Source organism: Felis catus, chromosome C2 (genome assembly GCF_018350175.1).
Source record: "Felis catus isolate Fca126 chromosome C2, F.catus_Fca126_mat1.0, whole genome shotgun sequence".
Classification (NCBI taxonomy): Eukaryota; Metazoa; Chordata; class Mammalia; order Carnivora; family Felidae; genus Felis; species Felis catus.
Window position 1 is genome coordinate 70,692,764 of NC_058376.1, and position 20,510 is coordinate 70,713,273.

Here is a 20,510-nt window from a genome sequence, read left to right on the forward strand (position 1 = left end):
ATTAAATTAAATTAAATTAAATTAAATTAAAAGTAATAAAGTACAGAAGGGAGAAAACTGAAATATACTCTGCGGTAATGGACCATAATCAGAGGGATTAGTGTGAACTCAGTTTTATAATACTGACAGGCAGATATAGGAGACAGTTATAGATGGAAGTGGGTATATAAATGTATGTAATTATGTATATACATACATTCCCTAGCTCTGTCCACTGAGAGCCCTGGAAGCAGCCAAACCCCAAGAATAATGAGCAACACATTAGGCACCCAGATCTTGCCTTTTAAATGTCATTTTCCACTGAAATGAACTAGGGATCCTTAGAGAAATGGCTGACTCCAGGGGTGAGGCAGGAAAGATACAAGAAAATACAAGACATCTTGGGGCAGAAAGCAAGGATGTGTTAAAAAGATTGATGGGATATATAAAATGAACACAGAAGTCAGCTTAAAGAGGCTCCAATTGGCCAAATCTTCAACCAAGCATTAAAATAATCATAGTAATAGATTTTAACCCAGTTAATAAAATTCCTAAGCCCATGCTGATACAAATAAATAAATGAATAAATTAAAAGATGTAATGAGGAATGAGATTAACATTACAGTGACAAAACCTGCCAGACATCACCTTAATCAACTTATCAAAGTGAACTATCAGAATGGGGCAAATAAAAATCATGTGCCTCCTGTTAGAGTGCAATGAGGGAGAAGACACAGCATCACTTTTTGCAATATCCCTCCCAAAGTTAGTACCTTAAGTACCATTAGAGTAAAAACCAGATAAATCCAAACCGAGAAACATTCTACAAAATATATGGTAATTTTCAAGTATTATGATCACAAAATTTTAAAGTGAGAAACTAGAGGTGCCTGGGTGGCTCAGTCAGTTGACTGTCTGACTCCTGGCTTCAGCTCAGGTCATGATCGCATGGTCATGAGAATGAGCCCTATGTTGGTCTCTGCACTGAGCATGGATCCTGCCTGGGATTCTCTCTCTCCCTCTCTCTCTCTCTGCCCCTATCCTGCCTTCATTCTCTCTCTCTCTCTCTCTCTCTCAAAATAAATAAACAAAAACAAAGTGAAGAACCAAGACAAAAGAAAACTAAAGAGACATGTCAAATAATGCAATATATAATTTTTTCAAATTAACTGTTGGAAGACAAGTAGAACAGTAAAGAATATGTGTCAAAGACCAATCCAAAATATATAAAGAATTTAAAAGCTCAATACCCCAAAAATAAATAATCCAATTTAAAAATGTGCAGAAGACATGAACAGACATTTCTCCAAAGAAGACATAACAGGTGGTCAACAGACACAGGAAAAGATGTTCATCATCATTTATCATCAGGAAGTGCAAATCAAAACTACAATGAGATACTACCTCACACCTGTCACAATGGCTAAAATCAACAATACAAGAAACAGATATTGGCAAGGATGTAGAGAAAAAGGAACACTCATGCACTCTTGGTGGGAATGCAAACTAGTGCAACCACCATGGAAAACAGTATGGAGATTCCTCAAAAAGTTAAAAATAGAACTAACCTATGACCCAACAATCACACTACTGGGGATTTACCCAAAGAATTAAAAAACACTAACTCAAAGGAATACATGCCACCCCCCATGTTTACAGCAGCATTATTTACAATAACCAAGATATGGAAAGTGTCCATCAATTGGTGAATAAAGAAAGATGTGGTATATACATATACAGCAGAATATTATTCAGCCATAAAAAAGAATGAAAGGTTGCCATTTGTAACATCACGGATGGAGCTAGAAAGTATTATGCTAAATGAAATATGCCAGTCAGAAAAAGAAAAACGCCGTTATGTTTTCACTCATATGGAATTTAAGAAACAAAACAAACAAAGGGGAACTAAAGACGGAGACACACACAAATCAAGAAATAAACTCTTAATTATAAATGGTTACCAGAAGGGAGGGGCAGTAGAAGAATGGGTTAAATAAATGATGGGGATTAAGGAGAGTCGTTATGAGTACTAGGTGATATGCAGAATTGTTTAATCACTATATTGTACAACCGAAACTAATGTAATACTGTATGTGAACTAAACTAAAATTAAAAAAAATTTTTTTAAAGTGTCAAAGACCAAAACTAGTCCAACTTGACCTGACATTTACAAAATAACCCACCCAATAACTTCCAAAATACATTCTTTTCAAGTGAGTATAGACCATTCACTGACTAATCATATATTGAGTGCTAAAAGAGTCTCTCAATGAATTTAAAAGGATTGAAATTATCCACTGCAAATTCTCTGACCATAGTAATCAAACGATCAATGACAAAAAAATACCTGGAAAACTTCGAAACATTAGAAGTTAAGCAAAACACTTCTAATTCATGAATCAAAATGAAATCACAAAGGAAGAGAAGTTTATAGCTCAAATGCTTATGTGAAAAATGAAGAAAGGTCTAAAACGGTCATCTAGGCTCCCATTGTAAAAGCTAAGAAAAGGGGCATCTGGGTGGCTCCATCAGGTAAGCATCCGACTTTGGCTCAGGTTATGATCTCACAGTTTGAGAGTTTGAGCCCTGCGTCAGGCTCTGTGTTGACAGCTCAGAGCATGGAGCCTGTTTTGGAATCTGTGCTCCTGCTCTTTCCTGCTCTTTCCTGCTCTTTCTCTCTGCTCCTCCACCACTCACACACTATCTCTTTCTCTCAAAAATAAATTAAAAAATTTAAAAACAAAAAGCTAAGAAAAGAGCAAATTAAGAACAAAGTAAGTAGAAGGAAGGAAATAAGGAAATAATAAAAATGAGTTAAAAATGAAATTCACAAAGGTAACAATCTATAAAACCAAAACCTGATTCTCTCAAGAGACCAATAAAATTGATAAATCTCTACCCAGACTAATCAAGAAAAGGACAAACTATCACTACCAGGAATGAGAAAGAAAAAAATTATAGATCAGACAATTTTAAAAATTATGAAAAATTTTGTTCAATTAAAGAAATGGACGAATTCCTTAAAAAATACAACTTATCAAAACGGATTTAAGAAAAAAAAATTTTAAATCTGGAGAAGCCTTATATATGTTTTAAAATTTGAACACGAAATTTAAAACTTCTCACAAAGAAAACTCAGTCCCAGATTAGCTTCAGTGGTGAAGCCTTTCAAAAAGACATAGAGTAGAAATGAACAAATCTTAAACAAACTCTTTCAAAAAATACAAGAGGAAACACTTCCTAACCCATTTATGAAGCCAGTATACCTAAAACAAAGATATTGCAAGGAAACTAATATTCCTCATAAATGTACACTTAAAAATTGTTTTAAAAACAATCTAAAACCACCTGGGTGGCTCAGGTGGTTAAGCATCCGACTTTGGGTAAGGTCATGATTTTGCGGTTCGTGAGTTCGAGACCCACATCAGGCTGTGCACTGACAGCTCAGAGCCTGAGCCTGCTTCAGAATCTGTGACTCCCTCTCTCTCTGACCCTCCCCAGATTGTGCTCTGTCACTCTGTCTCTCAAAAATGAATAAAAAGCTAAAAAAAATTTTTTTAATTACTTTAAAAGGTTAGTAAACTGAATCCAGACATGTATAAAAAGGATGACACATCATGACCAAGTGTAGCTTATCCTAGGAATACAAGGTTGGTTTAATACTGGAAAATCGATCAATGCAATTCACCATATGAAGATAGTAAGAAGAAAAAAAATCATTATCACCTAATAAATGCAGAAAAAGCATTTAAGTTACACATTCATTTATATGAAAATATAATCTCAGCAGGGGTGGCTGGGTAGCTCAGTCAGTTTAACGTCTGACTCTGACTCTGAACCTTTACGTACGTACCTGTAACAGTCACAAAATACACAGCCAAAGTAAAAAGAATCAACCGCATTTGGGGTGCCTGGGTGGCTCAGTCAGTTAAGCCTCTGACTTTGGCTCAGGTTATGATCTCACAGTTTGTGGGCTTGAGCCCTGCATTGGGTTCTGTGCTAACAGCGCAAGGCCTGGAGCCTGCTTCAGATTCTGTGTCTCCCTCTCTCTCTGCCCCACCCCCGCTCACACTCTGGCTCTTTCAAAAATAAATAAATGTTAAAAATTTTTTTTGAAAAAGAAAAAACAAAATCAACCACATTTCTATATACTGGTCATGAACAATTAAACATTGAAATTTTTAAAAATACCATTTACAATTGCATTCAAAACATGAAATATTTAGGGGTAAATATTTCCAATAACTCTACACTTAAAACTACATAACAATGCTAAGATAAATTAAAACCTAAACAAAGTGACATGCCATGTTCACGGACTAGAAACCACTATCGTTTAGATGCTGATCAAGTCAACATATAGAATCAATATAATCCCAATAAAAACCCAGCTGGTTCTTTTTATAGAAACTGAAAGGTTGATTCTACATTTTATACGAAAATACAAACAACCTAGAATGGTCAAAACAGTCTTGCAAGAAGAATAACAAAACTGGGAGACTACACTACCTGATTTCAAGATTTACTATACAAGATTCAACAAGACAGTGTAATACTGATGCAAAGATATAGACACTGGATCAAACAAAATGAAAACACAAGAGAAACAGCTTAACCCCCCCCCCAAAAAATGAAAAAAAGATTCATACAAAAATGTTCATAGCAGTTTTATCCATAAAGGTTGAAAAACAGAGATAATACAACCATAACAGGGGAAACGAATAGCCAAACTTTAGGATAATAAGGCAACAGAGTATTAATAATAATAGAGTATTAATCAACAATAAAAAGAAATGAACTACTTACTGATCCACTCAACCAACATGGATAAACCAAAAACATTATGCTGAGCAAAAGAAGCCAGACATAAGTTATATACAATGCCATTTGCATAAAGTTCTCAAGAGGACTGATTACGAAGAAACACAAAGAAACCCTCTAAGATGACAGAAATATTCTGTCTGGACTGTAGCTTATACAAGTCTATGCAGTTGTCCAAACTCTGAACTTTAAAATTAGGAGCTGAGAGGGGCGCCTGGGTGGCTCAGTCGGTTAAGCGTCTGACTTCAGCTCAGGTCACGATCTCGCGGTCCCTGAGTTCGAGCCCCGCGTCGGGCTCTGGGCTGATGGCCCAGAGCCTGGAGCCTGCTTCCAATTCTGTGTCTCCCTCTCTCTCTGCCCCTCCCCCATTCATGCTCTGTCTCTCTCTCTCTGTCTCAAAAATAAATAAACATTAAAAAAAAATTAAAATTAGGAGCTAAGAGCATTCACTTTAAAGTTTTCCTCAATTAAAAAAAAAAATTTTTTTTTCACTCAAAATATATTTGACTGCCTACCATAGCCGAGGTATTGAAAACTTGCAAGAAAAAAAGTCAATTATCAAAATAAAAAGCAAACAAAGAGAAACCTTTTAAGCTAAGAAATAAAAGCCAGTAGACTGCCAATCAAAGAATGTTACAGGTAGGGGCGCCTGGGTGGCGCAGTCGGTTAAGCCTCCGACTTCAGCCAGGTCACGATCTCGCGGTCCCTGAGTTCGAGCCCCGCGTCAGGCTCTGGGCTGATGGCTCGGAGCCTGGAGCCTGTTTCCGATTCTGTGTCTCCCTCTCTCTCTGACCCTCCCCCATTCATGCTCTGTCTCTCTCTGTCCCAAAAAAATAAATAAATGTTGAAAAAAAAAATTTTGTTTAAAGAATGTTACAGGTATATACACAACATGTACAGAAGTAACAGGAAAAAAAAAATCACAGTGGATCTGGACAACTAAAGTAATTAAAGTATGAAGCTCACATGGAGCACTCACAGACCACTTTCATAAAACACTCCTTCACAAATTTAAAAGAACAGAAATTATACAATATATGCTCTCAGACCACAAAGGACTTAAACTGAAAATTAGTAACAGAAAAATAGCTGGAAAATCCCCAAATACTTAGAGATTAAACAACACACTTCTAAATGATATGTGGATCAAAGAAGGTATCTGAGGAGAAATTAAAAGATATATTGAACTAAAGAAAAATAAAACAATTCATCAAAATTTGTGGGATGCAGTGAAAGCAGTGCTTAGAGGGAAACTCCTATCACTGAATGCATATATTAGAAAAGAAGATCTAAAAATCAATCATCTAACCTTCCAACTTAGAAAACTAAACAAGACCAAATCAAACCCAAAATAACAGAAGAAATCACAAAAATTAGAGCAGAAATCAGTGAAATTGAAAACTAGAAATCAACAGAGAAAATAAAAAACTAACTCTTCTAAAATATCAATAAACTTGGTAAGACTCTACTAGGGTCTAGCAGAAAACAAGGAATTGTCCAATAGGTATGAGATTCAGTTTTGCAAGAAAAAACAGCTCTAGAGACCTGCTGAACAATAATGGATATTAAAAGGATAACAAAGGAATACTGTGAGCAACTCTATGCCCACAAATTTCAAAATCTAGATGAAATGGACCAATTCCTTGAAAGGCACAATCTGTAAAAACTCACACAAGAGAAAATAAATAATCTGAACAGGTCCTCCATCTATTAAAGAAACTGAGTAATTAATAACCTTTAAAAACAAACAAACAAACAACCTTCCCAAAAGTACCAGGCTTTATGTACTCAACTGAGTTTTATCCTACATTTATGAAAGAAATTATACCAATTCTCTACAATCTCTTTCAGAAGTTAGAAGCAGAGGGAATAATCCTAGCTCATTCTCTAAGGCCAGGATTACCCTAATATCAAAATCAGAAACAAAGATATTACAAAAAAACTAGCCCAATATAACTCACAAACAGATACAAAAAATCCTCAACAACATATTAGCAAATTGAATCCAACAATGTATAACAAGAATTACACACAACAACCAAGTGGGATATATTAGAGGTATATAAGGGTGGTTCAGCATTCAAAAATCTATCAATGTAAGCCATCACATGAAAAGACTAAAAAAAAGTAAGGCTATTGCAAAGGGCTAGAAAAGTTGGTGGGCACATGTATTAGAATACAACTATAACTATTATTCATTCATTTACACTATGTGCCAATACCTGGGATACGATGGAAAATAAGACAAAATTCATGCTCTCATAAAGCCTACAATCTATTAGACAGACACTGAACAAGTAACCACAAGTCCCTATTGCAGAGACTCAACCTGGACTAAACAGAAGTGGCAGGCTGATAATGATGAACCACTAACTAGATTAAAAAACAGGAAGGGGGTATGGCTAAAGGGAATATTACAAGCAGGATGCATGAAGGTTCTGAAGCAAAAGAAAAAGTACAGTGTATTAGATATACTGAAAGAAATCCAAGTCTAATATCACAGAAAGGATAGAAGAGGATTACATTATGGTTATGGTTTTGTTGGTCAGTCATCAGGTAAAAAGAAAAACAAGAAGGCAAAAAAGTTATGAGTGCCTACAAAAGAATATTTTAGGTGAGAAACAATGACATTTAGGATAAACAGGAAAAACTAAAGGTCGATATGCTTTTGAAAAAGGTAATGAAAAAAATACAGACACCAGGAATTGCCAAGTTACAGAACCTGAAGGAAAAATCTTCAGGTGTATGATCTTTTTCTAGTTATACTCAAGATTCAATCTTTCTACTCTTTAAGGAAACCAAGAAGTTGAAACAAAATCTTTAAAATTTAAGCACTTAAAATTTAATACACAGTAATCCTGGAAAAGATATGTTACTAAATGTATACAATACAAAAACTTGATTTTGCCTTTTTCAAATGTGATTTCTGTCAACATTTAGTGTATCCATTTAATAACACCCAGTTAACTATTAAGACTTTAAACGTTTTCTGAAATTTCTTCAATGACTTGAAGCATTACTTAACACAAAATTAATTATGTTTCTAACTATAAGTTACATTAATTTTAAAAAGGAATTACTTACAGGGACATTAAGTGCATACTGTAGTCCTTGAGGAAGTCTTTCATGTGTTTCCATCTGCTCTTCATCATTTTTCACTGTCTCCTCATGGACCATGAGTTCATCATGTGATATCATATCCTGTTGTCTCATTTCGCTTTCTTGTAACACTTCATCTGCAGCAAGGATCTCCTGGTGAGGCATACTCCGATCTTGAAGTACCGACTCCTGCAGTTCCCCAGACACGGTAGACTGGCCAGACACTCCACCCATTACAACCATTGCCCTGGAAGACTGCATTTCGTCTATGCCGCCACATTTAAGAAATAATCCTTCCAGTTTGTCGTCAATGTTCATGCTTAAGTATAACTGCCTAGAAAGACCAAGTTTGGCAACAAAGCATAATAAATTAGTTTTATATGTCTACTTGATCCTTTTTAAATTTCAATTATGAAAGGTACACACTTTAATAGAAAAACTTTATTCATGTAATTCGTATTGTCTCCAATTTTAAAAATATCAAGATAAGTTTCCAAAGGCTGGTGGAATAAAATGCAACTTCTCATTTTTGACATTAAGGCAAAAAATCGTAATCTATTTCATTATGAAAAATGAGTATGACATAAAGGAAATTGGGGGGAAGTATCTGTAACAAAGGAGTCATGTTCTTTAATATATTAAAATGTCAAAAAAATTTTAAAGGTGTATAAAGAAATAAAGTGACAAACCACTATCAAGCAAATCATAAAGAAAACTTAGAAAACAGTCACTAAATATACAAAATAATAGTCACTTACAGTAGTAATCAAAGAAATGAAAATTAAAACAGAACTACCATATTTCATCCACCAAACTGGTAGTGACTCTTTAAAAAAAATATACGTCTTGGGGCGCCTGGGTGGCTCAGTCGGTTAGGCGTCCGACTCCGGCTCAGGTCACGATCTCGCGGTATGTGAGTTCGAGCCCCGCGTCGCGCTCTGTGCTGACTGCTCAGAGCATGGAGCCTGTTTCAGATTCTGTGTCTCCCTCTCTCTCTGACCCTCCCCCGTTCATGCTCTGTCTCTCTCGGTCTCAAAAATAAATAAATGTTAAAAAAAAATTTTTTTTTTTAAATATACGTCCAATGTTGTGGTAGGTTTAAACAAAAAAAAAGACACTCATTACGAACAGTAGGAGAATAAATTAGCTCAATTACTTTCAAAGGCAATTTGGTACTTTCTATCAAAAGCCATAAAAACACACATATTCTTTGAACTGGTAATTATACTTACAGAAACCTATCCCAATGAAACAAAATATATACGTGAAAAATCACTACAGTAATTTACATTAGCAAAAAAATGGAAATACACTATTCAACAAACAAAACTGGTTAAAATATATTCATACATATGTCTTAAAACTATAGTGACAGCTATACAACTCAGTAAATTTACTAAAAATCCCTGAATTGAACACTTAAAATGGGTGGATTTTATCATATGTAAATGATATCTCACAGTTTTTCTCAAAAATAGAATCAGAATAATGGCCCTTGGGGGTGGAGTGGGGGGGTTGCTGCTGATAACAACAGGCAGGCAATGGGGAGTGTATGGGAGCTAGCAATATTTTTTTCTTGAGTTGAATGCTGGTTGGACAGATATGCTCACTTTGTAAAATTTCAAGTTGTACATCTGTAAAATATGCATGTTTTTGTCAGTTACTACACTTCAATAAAAAGTAAAAATCTGCTGACACTACAAAACAGTAATGAAATTATTCTTGAAAAATATTTGAAAATGTGGGGGAATATCCCAGTATTAAAGGAAATGTATGTGTGCATTTAAAGATACAGAAGTTTATGTAAAATGTTAACACCATTAACATTACCACTGGTGGTGAAATTACCAGAAGTTTTTTCCATATTTACATTTATCTCTAATTTGAAAACTTACTATAATAAAATTTTACTTTTTATACATGCTTTTAAATTTGTTAAAATGAAATAAAGGTGATACTTTCCTTACTAATACTTTTTTTTTTTTAACATTTATTTATTTTAGTGAGACAGGGACAAAGCACCAGTGGGAAAAGAGCAGAGAAAGAGGGAGACAGAAGCTGAAGCAGGCTCCAGGCTCCGAGCTGTCAGCACAAAGCGTGATGCAGGGCTTGAACCCATGAACCACAAGATCATGACCTGAGTGAAAGTCAGATACTTAACCAACTGAGCCACACAGGTGCCCCACTAATATATTCTTAAATAACACATGATTAAATTTAACAGGTCATGAGACCTAGACACTACCAAATAATTATATTATTTCCTCCATTACTGTAGAAAAGATAGGCAATATTAAATCTGCCCTTCTAACTTTGGTTGCTGTAAATTCAAATTCCACTGTGTTACTCCAAGAACCAACATAATGATCATGAAAGCTAAAGAAACTTCATCTCAAAAAACATGAAAGCACTGGTGCAAAGTTTGTTTTTCAAAATTGATTTCTACTATCAGACTGTGTAAAAATAATATACATGCCCTCTGCAAAGGGACAAGTCCAAAAGTAGTAAATGCATTTAACTATTTGTCTCAGTTTAGTCACCTCTTTCCCAAATCAATCAGGTAGGTACTAGCTACTGCCTTGATCATAGCTTTCAAAGGTAAAATAAATGATCAGTTAAATTCAAATGTACTACTGAAATTTAAATGCACTTTCACTTACTAAGGTTATCACTTAGGGAGAAACCTGTACTTAAATGAACAGCTCCAAAAAAAAAGACCTTGTAAACAGCAAAGTAAAAAAAAACACAAAAACATAATTCATACTTGCTAATCCTATCTTCCCTGGTACAAGATATTATCAGTCTAGAATACATAAAACAAAGTACCAAGAATCTGATTTTTACTTTTCAAAATCTTTAAATAGCAAGCTTGAAATCTACAGGACGATTTTAAATAAATCACCAAATAACTATTCTCTTCTAATATTCTATTTAGCACATTTCTTAGAAAATAAACTATCCTACAACTAAATGAAACTTAAGCCTTACAGGGCTAACTAAAATTTGCCTATTCTGGCCATTTCTTTGGAGGTTCTTACCAAATCATTATATTCTTCTAGTCTATTTACTGTTTTCTTAAAGAATGTGGAAAGCCCCTAACTTGAAAGGGAATTTTGATACCCAAAGCTAACCTTTATTGCAAGTCATCATTGTTGCTACAGCTACAATATACCCTTGACCCAGGCAAGCTCACTGCTAGGAATATACACAATCCTATAAGGTAATTCATCAAAATTAACCAAAGATACATGTACAAGGATGTTTGCTGCACTCCTTTAGTGGAAAAAGACTGGAAACAAAGCATTCACTGATATAAGATTTCTTAAATTATGATTCAACCCTACAATGGAATACACACCATTATTAAAAGGAATGAGGCTGCTATATGTGCTGGGTGAAAAGTTCTCCACAATACATTAAGTGAAAAAAATCAAGGAGAAGATACACAAAGTGAGCCACTGCTTGTATCATACATCTCAACTAGTAACTGGGCAGAGTAAGCCAGACAGGAAATTAGACAAGGCTCTCAAGCAAAAAAGTTAATTTCACCTTGCATATAGTACAAGAAAAAGGACAAAACTACACTAAGAAAAATGGTAAGGAGGGGCCCCAGGGTGGCTCAGGAGGTTGAGCATCTGACTCTTAGTTTCAGCTCAGGTCATGATCCCACAGTCCTGTACTGACAGGATCCCAAGCTTTGTGATGACAGTGTGGAGTCCACTTGGGATTCTCTCTCTCTGTCCCTCTCCTCTACTCGTGCTGTCTCTCTCTTTAAAAAAAAGGCGGGGGGGGGGGGTTGCGCCTGGATGGCTCAGTCAGTTAAGCGACTGACTTCAGCTCAGGTCATGATCTCGTGGTTTGAGAGTTCGAGCCCTGCATCGGGCTCCGTGCTGACAGCTCAGAGCCTGGAGCCTGCTTCAGATTCTGTGTCTCCTCTCTCTGCCGTTCCCATGCTCATGCTCTGTCTCTCAATAATAAATAAATGTTAAAAAAAAATTTTTTTAAATGATAAGGAAAGTACATTTTTTACTGTCCCTGAAGCTCTCTTACATGCACTTATCATCTTTAACTTTCCCCCTTCTAACTCCTGCATGGTCTCAGTCAAAGCTCTCTTGTGCTTCACTGCACATTCAACAACCCAAATACAACAAAAGGTCCCATGCTCAAAAGGTCTCTTCTCGAACTTCTGTATTTCCAGGGAGGATCGGCCAAGTATAAAGAAAGGAAACTGATATAATTAATCCATGTTAAAATGTGAATAGTTATAAATGTCTCTTCCCGCTAAACCATCAAAAAGCCAACTGCTTTTTGACCCAAATATCTACACAATTAATGGAAATTCAGCTGTTAGGGATATTACACAGCTAAGAGGAAGAAAGAAATGATGCTTCCTTTAAATCATGTTGCTTACATAAAAGAGTGCTCTAAAAGAAAAAAAGAAACAATTATTCTGTGTTCCCAGGAGCCTCTGTCCAACTGGGGAAAAAAAGAAGGGCTAGGTAGAGTAACAATAAGCAACCAGCCACCCTGAGTCCCTTGTGATGACACATTATTTTGTAAGGGATGGTGGGCAGCTGACAAAGGGTATAAAACACCAGAGCTATTAAGAGCCAAAACAAGACAGACAATGATGTTCTAGGGCTAATTCAGCTAAAGGTGAAATGGCCACCCAAAACAGATCATTAAAAACTAGAACAGAGCAAAAGAGAGGAAAAAAGGAAGGAGCCAGCCCACCTCAGGCCAATTTCTCCTAAATCTTCCTTTAGCAGATTACTTCAAACTGTATTCTTTTCCCCTTTCCAACTTTTATTCTTCCCTCATCTCCATCTCTCTGTCAAAAATGTTGACAGGTACAGCAAAAGGGATATTTAGGGGGTCACAATACAGTTTCCTGCTCCATTCAGTTATCCCTCTCCCGCACACTCCTCGCCATCCTTTCCTATTGAAAAATGTTTGGCTCAGCTGTACAAAAGTAATCCAAATTGTGGCCAATTAGGTAACCCCTAGTCATTGAAGCCTAATGGCAATGCTCTAGTCAAAGAGAACATAAATTATTAGCCATCACTTTCTCCTATCTTCCATAAGAGACAGCTGACTCTCCTTGTCATCACCTTCTAATTTAATGCTTCTAATCAACTGTGTGCAACCAATTAGAAAGCTTTATAGATTCATAAGATGAAATAAGAGTAAATAAGCTTTGAGTCAGGGTTTTCAATAAGGAATTAAACACATGGACTTTTAATACAAGCATTTGCGATAATTACTTCTAGGCTGAGGGGACTGTCTGGGCTTGCGTTCACAAGACAAAGTTAACAGAAGCATAACATATGGACAAGCTGGCCATTACTACTCATTTTTAATCAAGTATGCAAATGCCTACTGTTTTTTTTATGCATTAATAAGGAAAATATCTTTCCAAATTTATTAATAGGTTTGGGTCTATATGATAAAGTTCATAACTTGCAGAGGAAGGACAACTTATGTGTTTAGGATCTACTAGATGTAAGACACTGTGCTGGGCACATTTACATATATTAAATCACCTAACATTTATACTAAGGAACACTCAAGACACTAACAGTATATCCCCATCTAACAGATAAAGACACTGGGTTTACTCTAAGTCACACAGCTGGAGGTAAACTGGGATTTCAAAACAGGCTTAGCTGGTTTAGTGCGCTTTTTGCCACACCATACTAACCACCCAACTTGAAAGGCTCTGAACACGTTAAGAACTCAATGACCTCCTCTTCTTACTCATCTTAGAGGCCACACTATCACCACCGCTTGGGTTGCTACAGCAATCCAAGTTTCCTCAGTTGGCTTCTCCTACCTCATGGCTATCATGGAAGAACTTTGTGACACTAAATCCCTTTTTCTCCTTTGGAAAGAATGGACACTTCCTACATTTGTTATTTTCCCATTTCCATCTATTATTCACACCTTAGTTAATATCTGTCATTCTTTTTTTTTTTTTTTTCATAGGTTTACATGTATACCCTCTTCATCCTTCCATTCTTCCTTCAAACCTTTTCCAAATTACTTCAGGAAACTTCCTCTTTTACCTCCCCATTTTCACTTGAAAATCAAACAAAATAATCCTAAATATGGCTGACAAATAAATATAGGAGCAGTTCTAAAGACATACCTGTATCAAAGAAAAAACAGCTGTAACTTTTTGGAAGACTTCTGCCATAATCATCTAAAAGTTTTGAAAACACCTAGTTCCCTTTCAGAATGCACATGAATATTCATCTGCCACTTTATGGCTTTTAATTAAATCTGCATTCAAGCACGAAAGAAGTATTTCTCACTTAAAGACACTGATTTTCTGTATATTTATTGAGTTTGTTGTAATATTATTCCCCACCAACTTTTACTGAACAATGTAGAACTTCCAACCATAAAAGTCAAAATAGACTATAGTGGGCAAGCTTAGGAATTAAACATCATTCTTTTTTCGGGACACCTGGGTGGCTCAGCTGGTTGAGTATCCGACTTTGACTCAAGTCATGATCTCGTGGTTCATGGGTTCAAGCCCCACATTGGCCTCTGTGCTGACAGCTCAGCCTGCTTCACATTCTGTGCCTCCCTCTCTGCCCCTCCCCTGCTCACACTCTGTCTCTTTCTCATAAAAAATAAACACGAAAAAAAAATTTTTTTTAATAAACATCATCCTTTTCTATAAAGAAAAATAATTTCCAACTCAAAATATTCTCCCAAATCAACAAAACCCTGCCTTGTACCAGAACCCATTCTACCTATAAGCCTCACTTGTAGGCAGAAAAAAAGTACTGAAAAGAACTTATTCTTAAACAGATAAAAAGAAAAACTCGGTTTTACAACTTACTTCTCACCCAAAGCATTTTCAGTAAACTCTTTGTTGTCTGGAGGATGCCAGTTACATTAATTCGGATATTAATTTTTCTAACCTATGTAGTAGGGTCAGTGAGAAATTACAACTTAGCAATATCAGGATTGGAAACACAAGTATCAATCAGCTTCAAGATCAAATGGTTAGACAAAGCCAGAGACAAAGAAACCCATGACCAATATGGAATTAAATAACTTCCACTGGCCATTCTTAAGAAGTTTCCTATTCTCTGTCATCCTTCACAAGCATAGTTTTATCTAAACAAAAATGCTTCACCTCTAATTCAAAAACAAAGTTTACTTCTCTTCTAGGCATATTCTACATTCAGAAACCCCTTCAGAAATATCTTTGTACAACTACAATTTTGCATCTATAAAGCTGAGCTTATAAACTACGCCCCTTGACAATTTTTAAGTTGCTACTTAGTTCAAAACATTCTAAGAGGAACAAATGGGTCTTTCTGACTAGTGCTAGCAATGGTAAAAGACACAAAATAAGAGAGATTATAGGCTAAAATCCATCATTTTATACAATATAACAAAAAAAACCTTTGACCATTTTCTAACCACAGAAAAATAATCTATAAATATTTAAGTCAAAGTTAACGGGCATTTCTATATACTGCACCCCCCTCAAATAAAGCAGAATCTAAGCATATTCTGCATTCCAAATACTCATCACCAAAGTCTTCTAAAACAATGTAACAAAAAAATAGTGATATTTGAATGTTAAAACAAAATTTTCAGCAACTCATACTGTTTAAGAAACAGCTATAATTTATCTTAAAAAGGAGAGGGGGAGAGAAGTTTTAAAAAAAAGTCCAAGCAAAACAGAACCCTACCTTCTGCTGGATCTACTTGTTTCATCCATCACACCTCATACCAATATCAACAATTCAAATATTAATGTTAAAAATATTTATTCTGTTAGGAAACTATGAGTTTTCTACAGGCTTGTATAAGAAAAGGAATATCAAAAATACTTGTTAAAACAAACTTCCCTCTACACTACGAACATTAAACACCTACGTTATTTTTAATATGTACTACATAGCAACCAAAACTCGTTTCAGAACAAATAAGTATTAACTATTAAAACTGACATTTTTTAAACATTAGATAAATACTTTCACTTTAATAATACAAACACTATTTGTGAAGCACAGAACTAAGGATGCATTTTCACCTTCAATGCCAAGAACATCTATAATGTCTTATACTATTCCATCATAAACTAAAGTCAACCAGCCGACTATACTATCACAAGTATATAAATTTATCAAAACTAAAGGGTACCAAGGCTAAAAGGTTGACATAAAACATGGTGGAAAACTGATAACTAGTTTGCAACCCTTTAATAAAATCTATAATAGAATATATAATATTTGATACTTGTTTCAAAACACAGTATTTACAACAGGACAAAAATCATAAAATACAATGTACGATGAAGTATTTTTCATCTAAAAATAACTAATTGAAGTATATAATATCTTTGAGAAAAAGTTTTTCTGATCTTATCTAAACATTTAGAATAACACACTCTTTAGAATTAGAAGGAACTAGCTAGAGATCATTTAGCTTTGTTTATATGTAAAGAAATCCTCCTATCCAAGGCCTCCACCCCCTTGTGTTAGTCTAAAATATTAGATAAATCATTTCAACCTAATGATAGTGAAACAAGATGAGGAAGTATCTCAAGTCAATTTTAACTTTTAATACCTTATTCCATTTTATGATATCAAGACTAGCAGTGTTTATTCACAAAAAATTTGAGAACTAGTCACAGAACTTCAACTGTCTCAGAATGTCCAGGCCAAGCAAGAGTTAATGTCTTGGATAATAAAAATTGTATTTTAATGTTAGTCCAAACTAGACAAATGGAAAGTAAATCTGACACAAACCCTAACTGACAATAAACTCCCCCTCCCTGAATCTGTTCTTTTCTTCTTGCCTAATAAGTGAGACAAACTCATTTCCCAGCCTCCCTTACAGCTGACTGTAGTCACGTGACAGTGTTATAGCCATTGGAATATAAGGAGAAATGACATACATAACTCCTCTTAAGGGAAGAAAAATATCCTTTCTTCTTCCTATTGACATGCATAACGGTAACCATCTTGGACAACAAGAGAGAAGCCACATACTAAGAATAGCAAAGGACGACAAAGACGCCCAGGTCATGATGACTCAGGAACCTCTACAAAATCTCAAGATTGTTTTCATAGAGCAGTGCCTGGGGTGGCTTAGTCGGTTAAGCATCCAACTTTGGCTTAGGTCATGATCTCGTGCTTCATGAGTTCGAGCCCCACACTGGGCTCTGGGCTGACAGCTCAGAGCCTGGAGCCTGCTTTGGATTCTGTGTCTCCCGTTTTCTCTGCCCGTCCCCCACTCACACTCTCACTCTCAAAAATAAATAATTAGAAAATAAATATATTTCTATCTTTAAAGTCTGTCACAGTGGTCACGTCTATATTTTAACTAATATCTCTAATATAAATGATTAATGAATTACCTACATGACTGCTTCCTTATATTAGTATAGGCATGTATGTACAAATGTACAATAACTGGGATGTTTTTTCACATTTTTCACATTTCAAAAATTTCACAATTCAAAAAATTGGTCTCATTTTACCATGTATGAACACAGAGTTTCCATGGAAATTCTGAAAAATTTAACATGGATATATATGTGTTAATGATAGGCAGGTAAAAAATACACTCTAAGAAAAGGGTTAAAGGAGAAAATATCTTCCCATCTAAATTTCATTTACTATTATATAATAAGCTACACATATTTTTGTGTTAAAACTTAAAATCAAAAATGGTATCATTACTTATCAATTTTCTCTTAACACTGTTTTCTCAAGAAAAAATTAAAATCCCAGGTTTCTACCAGATATAAACACCAAAACAAACTACAATACAAAAACCAACATGAAATTCTATCACCCAAAATGGTTTCATGTTTGAAAAAATTAACTTATTCATGATTATAAAACACAAGTGTTGACATTACCTGAGACTAAGATAAAAATGAAGACTTCAAGGAAGGGAATGCTGTAGAGTTGAAAAAGAAATCATGGTTGAGTTTCTACCTTTCGTAAGCTTCAAATACCCTCCACACCACCTTAATCACTTATGCCATCCAAGTCCTATAAAAAAAAAAAAAAATTACTTAGGAAGGGGGAAAAAATACTGTATAAATACAATCTGGAGAAACTGGTATGAATAATGAAGTGATCATTCTTTGTAAATACGAAAACTATGCCTGAATGACCAGAACAATGACTTGCTTTTAAGTCTGAAACCAGGAGAATAAAATAGTGGTAAACAGTAACTGTAAAATAACCTTGGCCTTATAAAGAACAATTTGCTTAAATCTGAATCTACAACTTCAGAGATAAGGGATGCTGAAGGAAATTCAGAGGGTTATAGACCTAAAAAGTTAGAAAAGAGAACGCAAAGAAACCACTTAAAAGATTAAGCAAAGATTAAGAAACCACTTAATAGCACTATTTACTGCTTTGTAAAGTCTATTAAGTGAAGAGGGAAGAAAATACAATACCAGGCTTGATAAATAAGAAAACAGAACTAGTCATGTACAGAATAAATATTTATTCACAACAGAAACAATTATAGTTGTAAAATGCTATAAAATATTTAGATACAGAAACATAATCAGCCAGGTCATCTTTGACAGAAAAAGGTGACAATAAGATGAGAATAATTAATCATAGGAAGACGGTGTACCATATCCAAAAAATACAAATAAAAATGAAGAACATAAGCTGTACACAATAAATCTGCCTGACAGTACTTCTGGGCAGAGTAAAGACTGAAGAGTTTATGGAATTCCCTACCATAGGTCTTTAAAAATATTAGATTCCTATCCACCAATAATAGTTTATATACAGTCCACAGGAGACCAGGTGATATATGAAACATAATATGATTGTATATCAATTTTTACAGTGGTGTAAAAGCAAGAAAAATGGTCTTCCTCATCTAGAACAAAGTAGTATTTCCATCTTTGAACTTCCAAAAAATATAATACTAATTTACTTTTTAAAAATATTTCAGGGGCGCCTGGGTGGCGCAGTCGGTTAAGCGTCCGACTTCAACCAGGTCACGATCTCGCGGTCCGTGAGTTCGAGCCCCGCGTCAGGCTCTGGGCTGATGGCTCGGAGCCCGGAGCCTGTTTCCGATTCTGTGTCTCCCTCTCTCTCTGCCCCTCCCCCGTTCATGCTCTGTCTCTCTCTGTCCCAAAAATAAATAAACGTTGAAAAAAAAAATTTTTTTTTTAAATAAAAAAAAAAATATTTCAATGCTGTATCCGTATTTTTTCAGAAGTTTACTTGTTTATTAACTAATCTCTACACCCAACGTGGGACTCAAATTCATGATCCCAAGATGAAGAGTCGCGTGCTCTTACAAATGAGCCATCCAGGCACACCTGTATCCATATTTTTTTAGTTTAAATTCTGAGCACCTGGGTGGCTCAGTCAGTTAAGAGTCCAACTCTTCATTTCAGCTCAGGTCATGATCCCAGGGCCTTGGGTTCGAGCACCATCCGTGCTGAGCGTGAAGCCTGCCTCGGATTCTCTCTCTCTACCTCTGCCCCTTGTCCTGTGCTCACACACTTTCTCAAAGATAAAATTAAAAGTTTAAATTCTGATGGGGCTATTCATCCCTTAGTAACCTTCCATCTCAGAAATTTCCTTAATATTCATGCATGTCGATTTTTCCAGATAAACTTTTGTCCAAAATAAAATTTATTTTCTTTCAATAGGACTGTATAATACACAAACAATAGTGAAATGACAACAGTAACAATAACCTAGGCAGGGGGAAGAGAGAGTCACAATACGGAGTTGCTTCAATATATTATCTACAATGCCCAGTTTTCAACAATAAATTATAAGATTACTAAAGAAATGGAAAGCATGACATTTATATTAACAAACACTACAGTATCTGAGTATCTCCAGACGTTGGTTTAAGCAAACAAATGTTTCAAAACATCTGTTATACATATGTTAAAAGAATCCATGCTTTAAACTTCTTTAATTATGAAAATAATCAACAAATAACAGATTCTCAATAAATGTACAGAAATTATGTAAAAGAACCACACAGGAAACTCTGAAGTCGAAGAGTACAGTAATTAAAACAAATATTTCCTAGAAGTGCTCAACAGCAGATTCAAGATGGCAGAAAAAAATTAATGACCTTGAAGACATAAACTGAAATTATCCAATCTGAAGAACAGAGAGAAAAGAAGTTGAAGAAGATTAAACAGAACCTCAGAGACCAATTTATCAACACTTTTGGAGAGGAAAGAACAGAGGGAAACATTTTTAATAAAATATCTAACAAAACTTCCCAGATTTTACTTTTAGTAAAAAGAAATAAAGGTCTTAGGAATTCAATGAATCTCAGGTAGAATACAAAAAGACCCACACCTAGACACATCATAGTGAAACTGCTGAAAGCAAACACAAAGTGAAAAATAATGCAACCATAACAAGAAAAATCACTCCGCACTGTGCAGGGAATTCAACATGATTAACACCTTTCAATCATAAACAATAGAGGCCAGAAAACAGTGGAATGACATATTCAAAGTGCTGAAAGAAAAAAGCTGTCAACCAAGATGGCAGCAGAATTATCATCCAATAATGAAGGCAAAATAAAGTGTCTCAGACAAAGAAAGGATGAGAGAATTTTTTACT

General features: G+C 35.1%; 1 protein-coding gene across 7 annotated transcripts in view; it reads right to left on the bottom strand.

Annotated features, from left to right (window-relative positions):
• The window catches only part of ZNF148 (zinc finger protein 148), a 126,423-nt gene that overhangs the window by 63,466 nt on the left and 42,447 nt on the right, over nucleotides 1-20,510 (bottom strand). For 5 of the 7 annotated variants that reach the window (XM_003991724.6, XM_003991722.6, XM_019839900.3 and 2 more), the window contains 2 exons: nucleotides 17,795-17,930; nucleotides 7,885-8,233 (listed from right to left, as the gene is read on the bottom strand). In XM_003991724.6, the coding sequence (XP_003991773.1) occupies nucleotides 7,885-8,217 (333 nt within the window). In that variant the 5' untranslated portion in view covers nucleotides 8,218-8,233; nucleotides 17,795-17,930. Of the gene's footprint in view, nucleotides 1-7,884; nucleotides 8,234-14,749; nucleotides 14,832-17,794; nucleotides 17,931-20,510 lie in introns of all 7 variants that reach the window. The other 2 variants (XM_045037050.1, XM_019839901.3) reach the window with 2 other exon arrangements.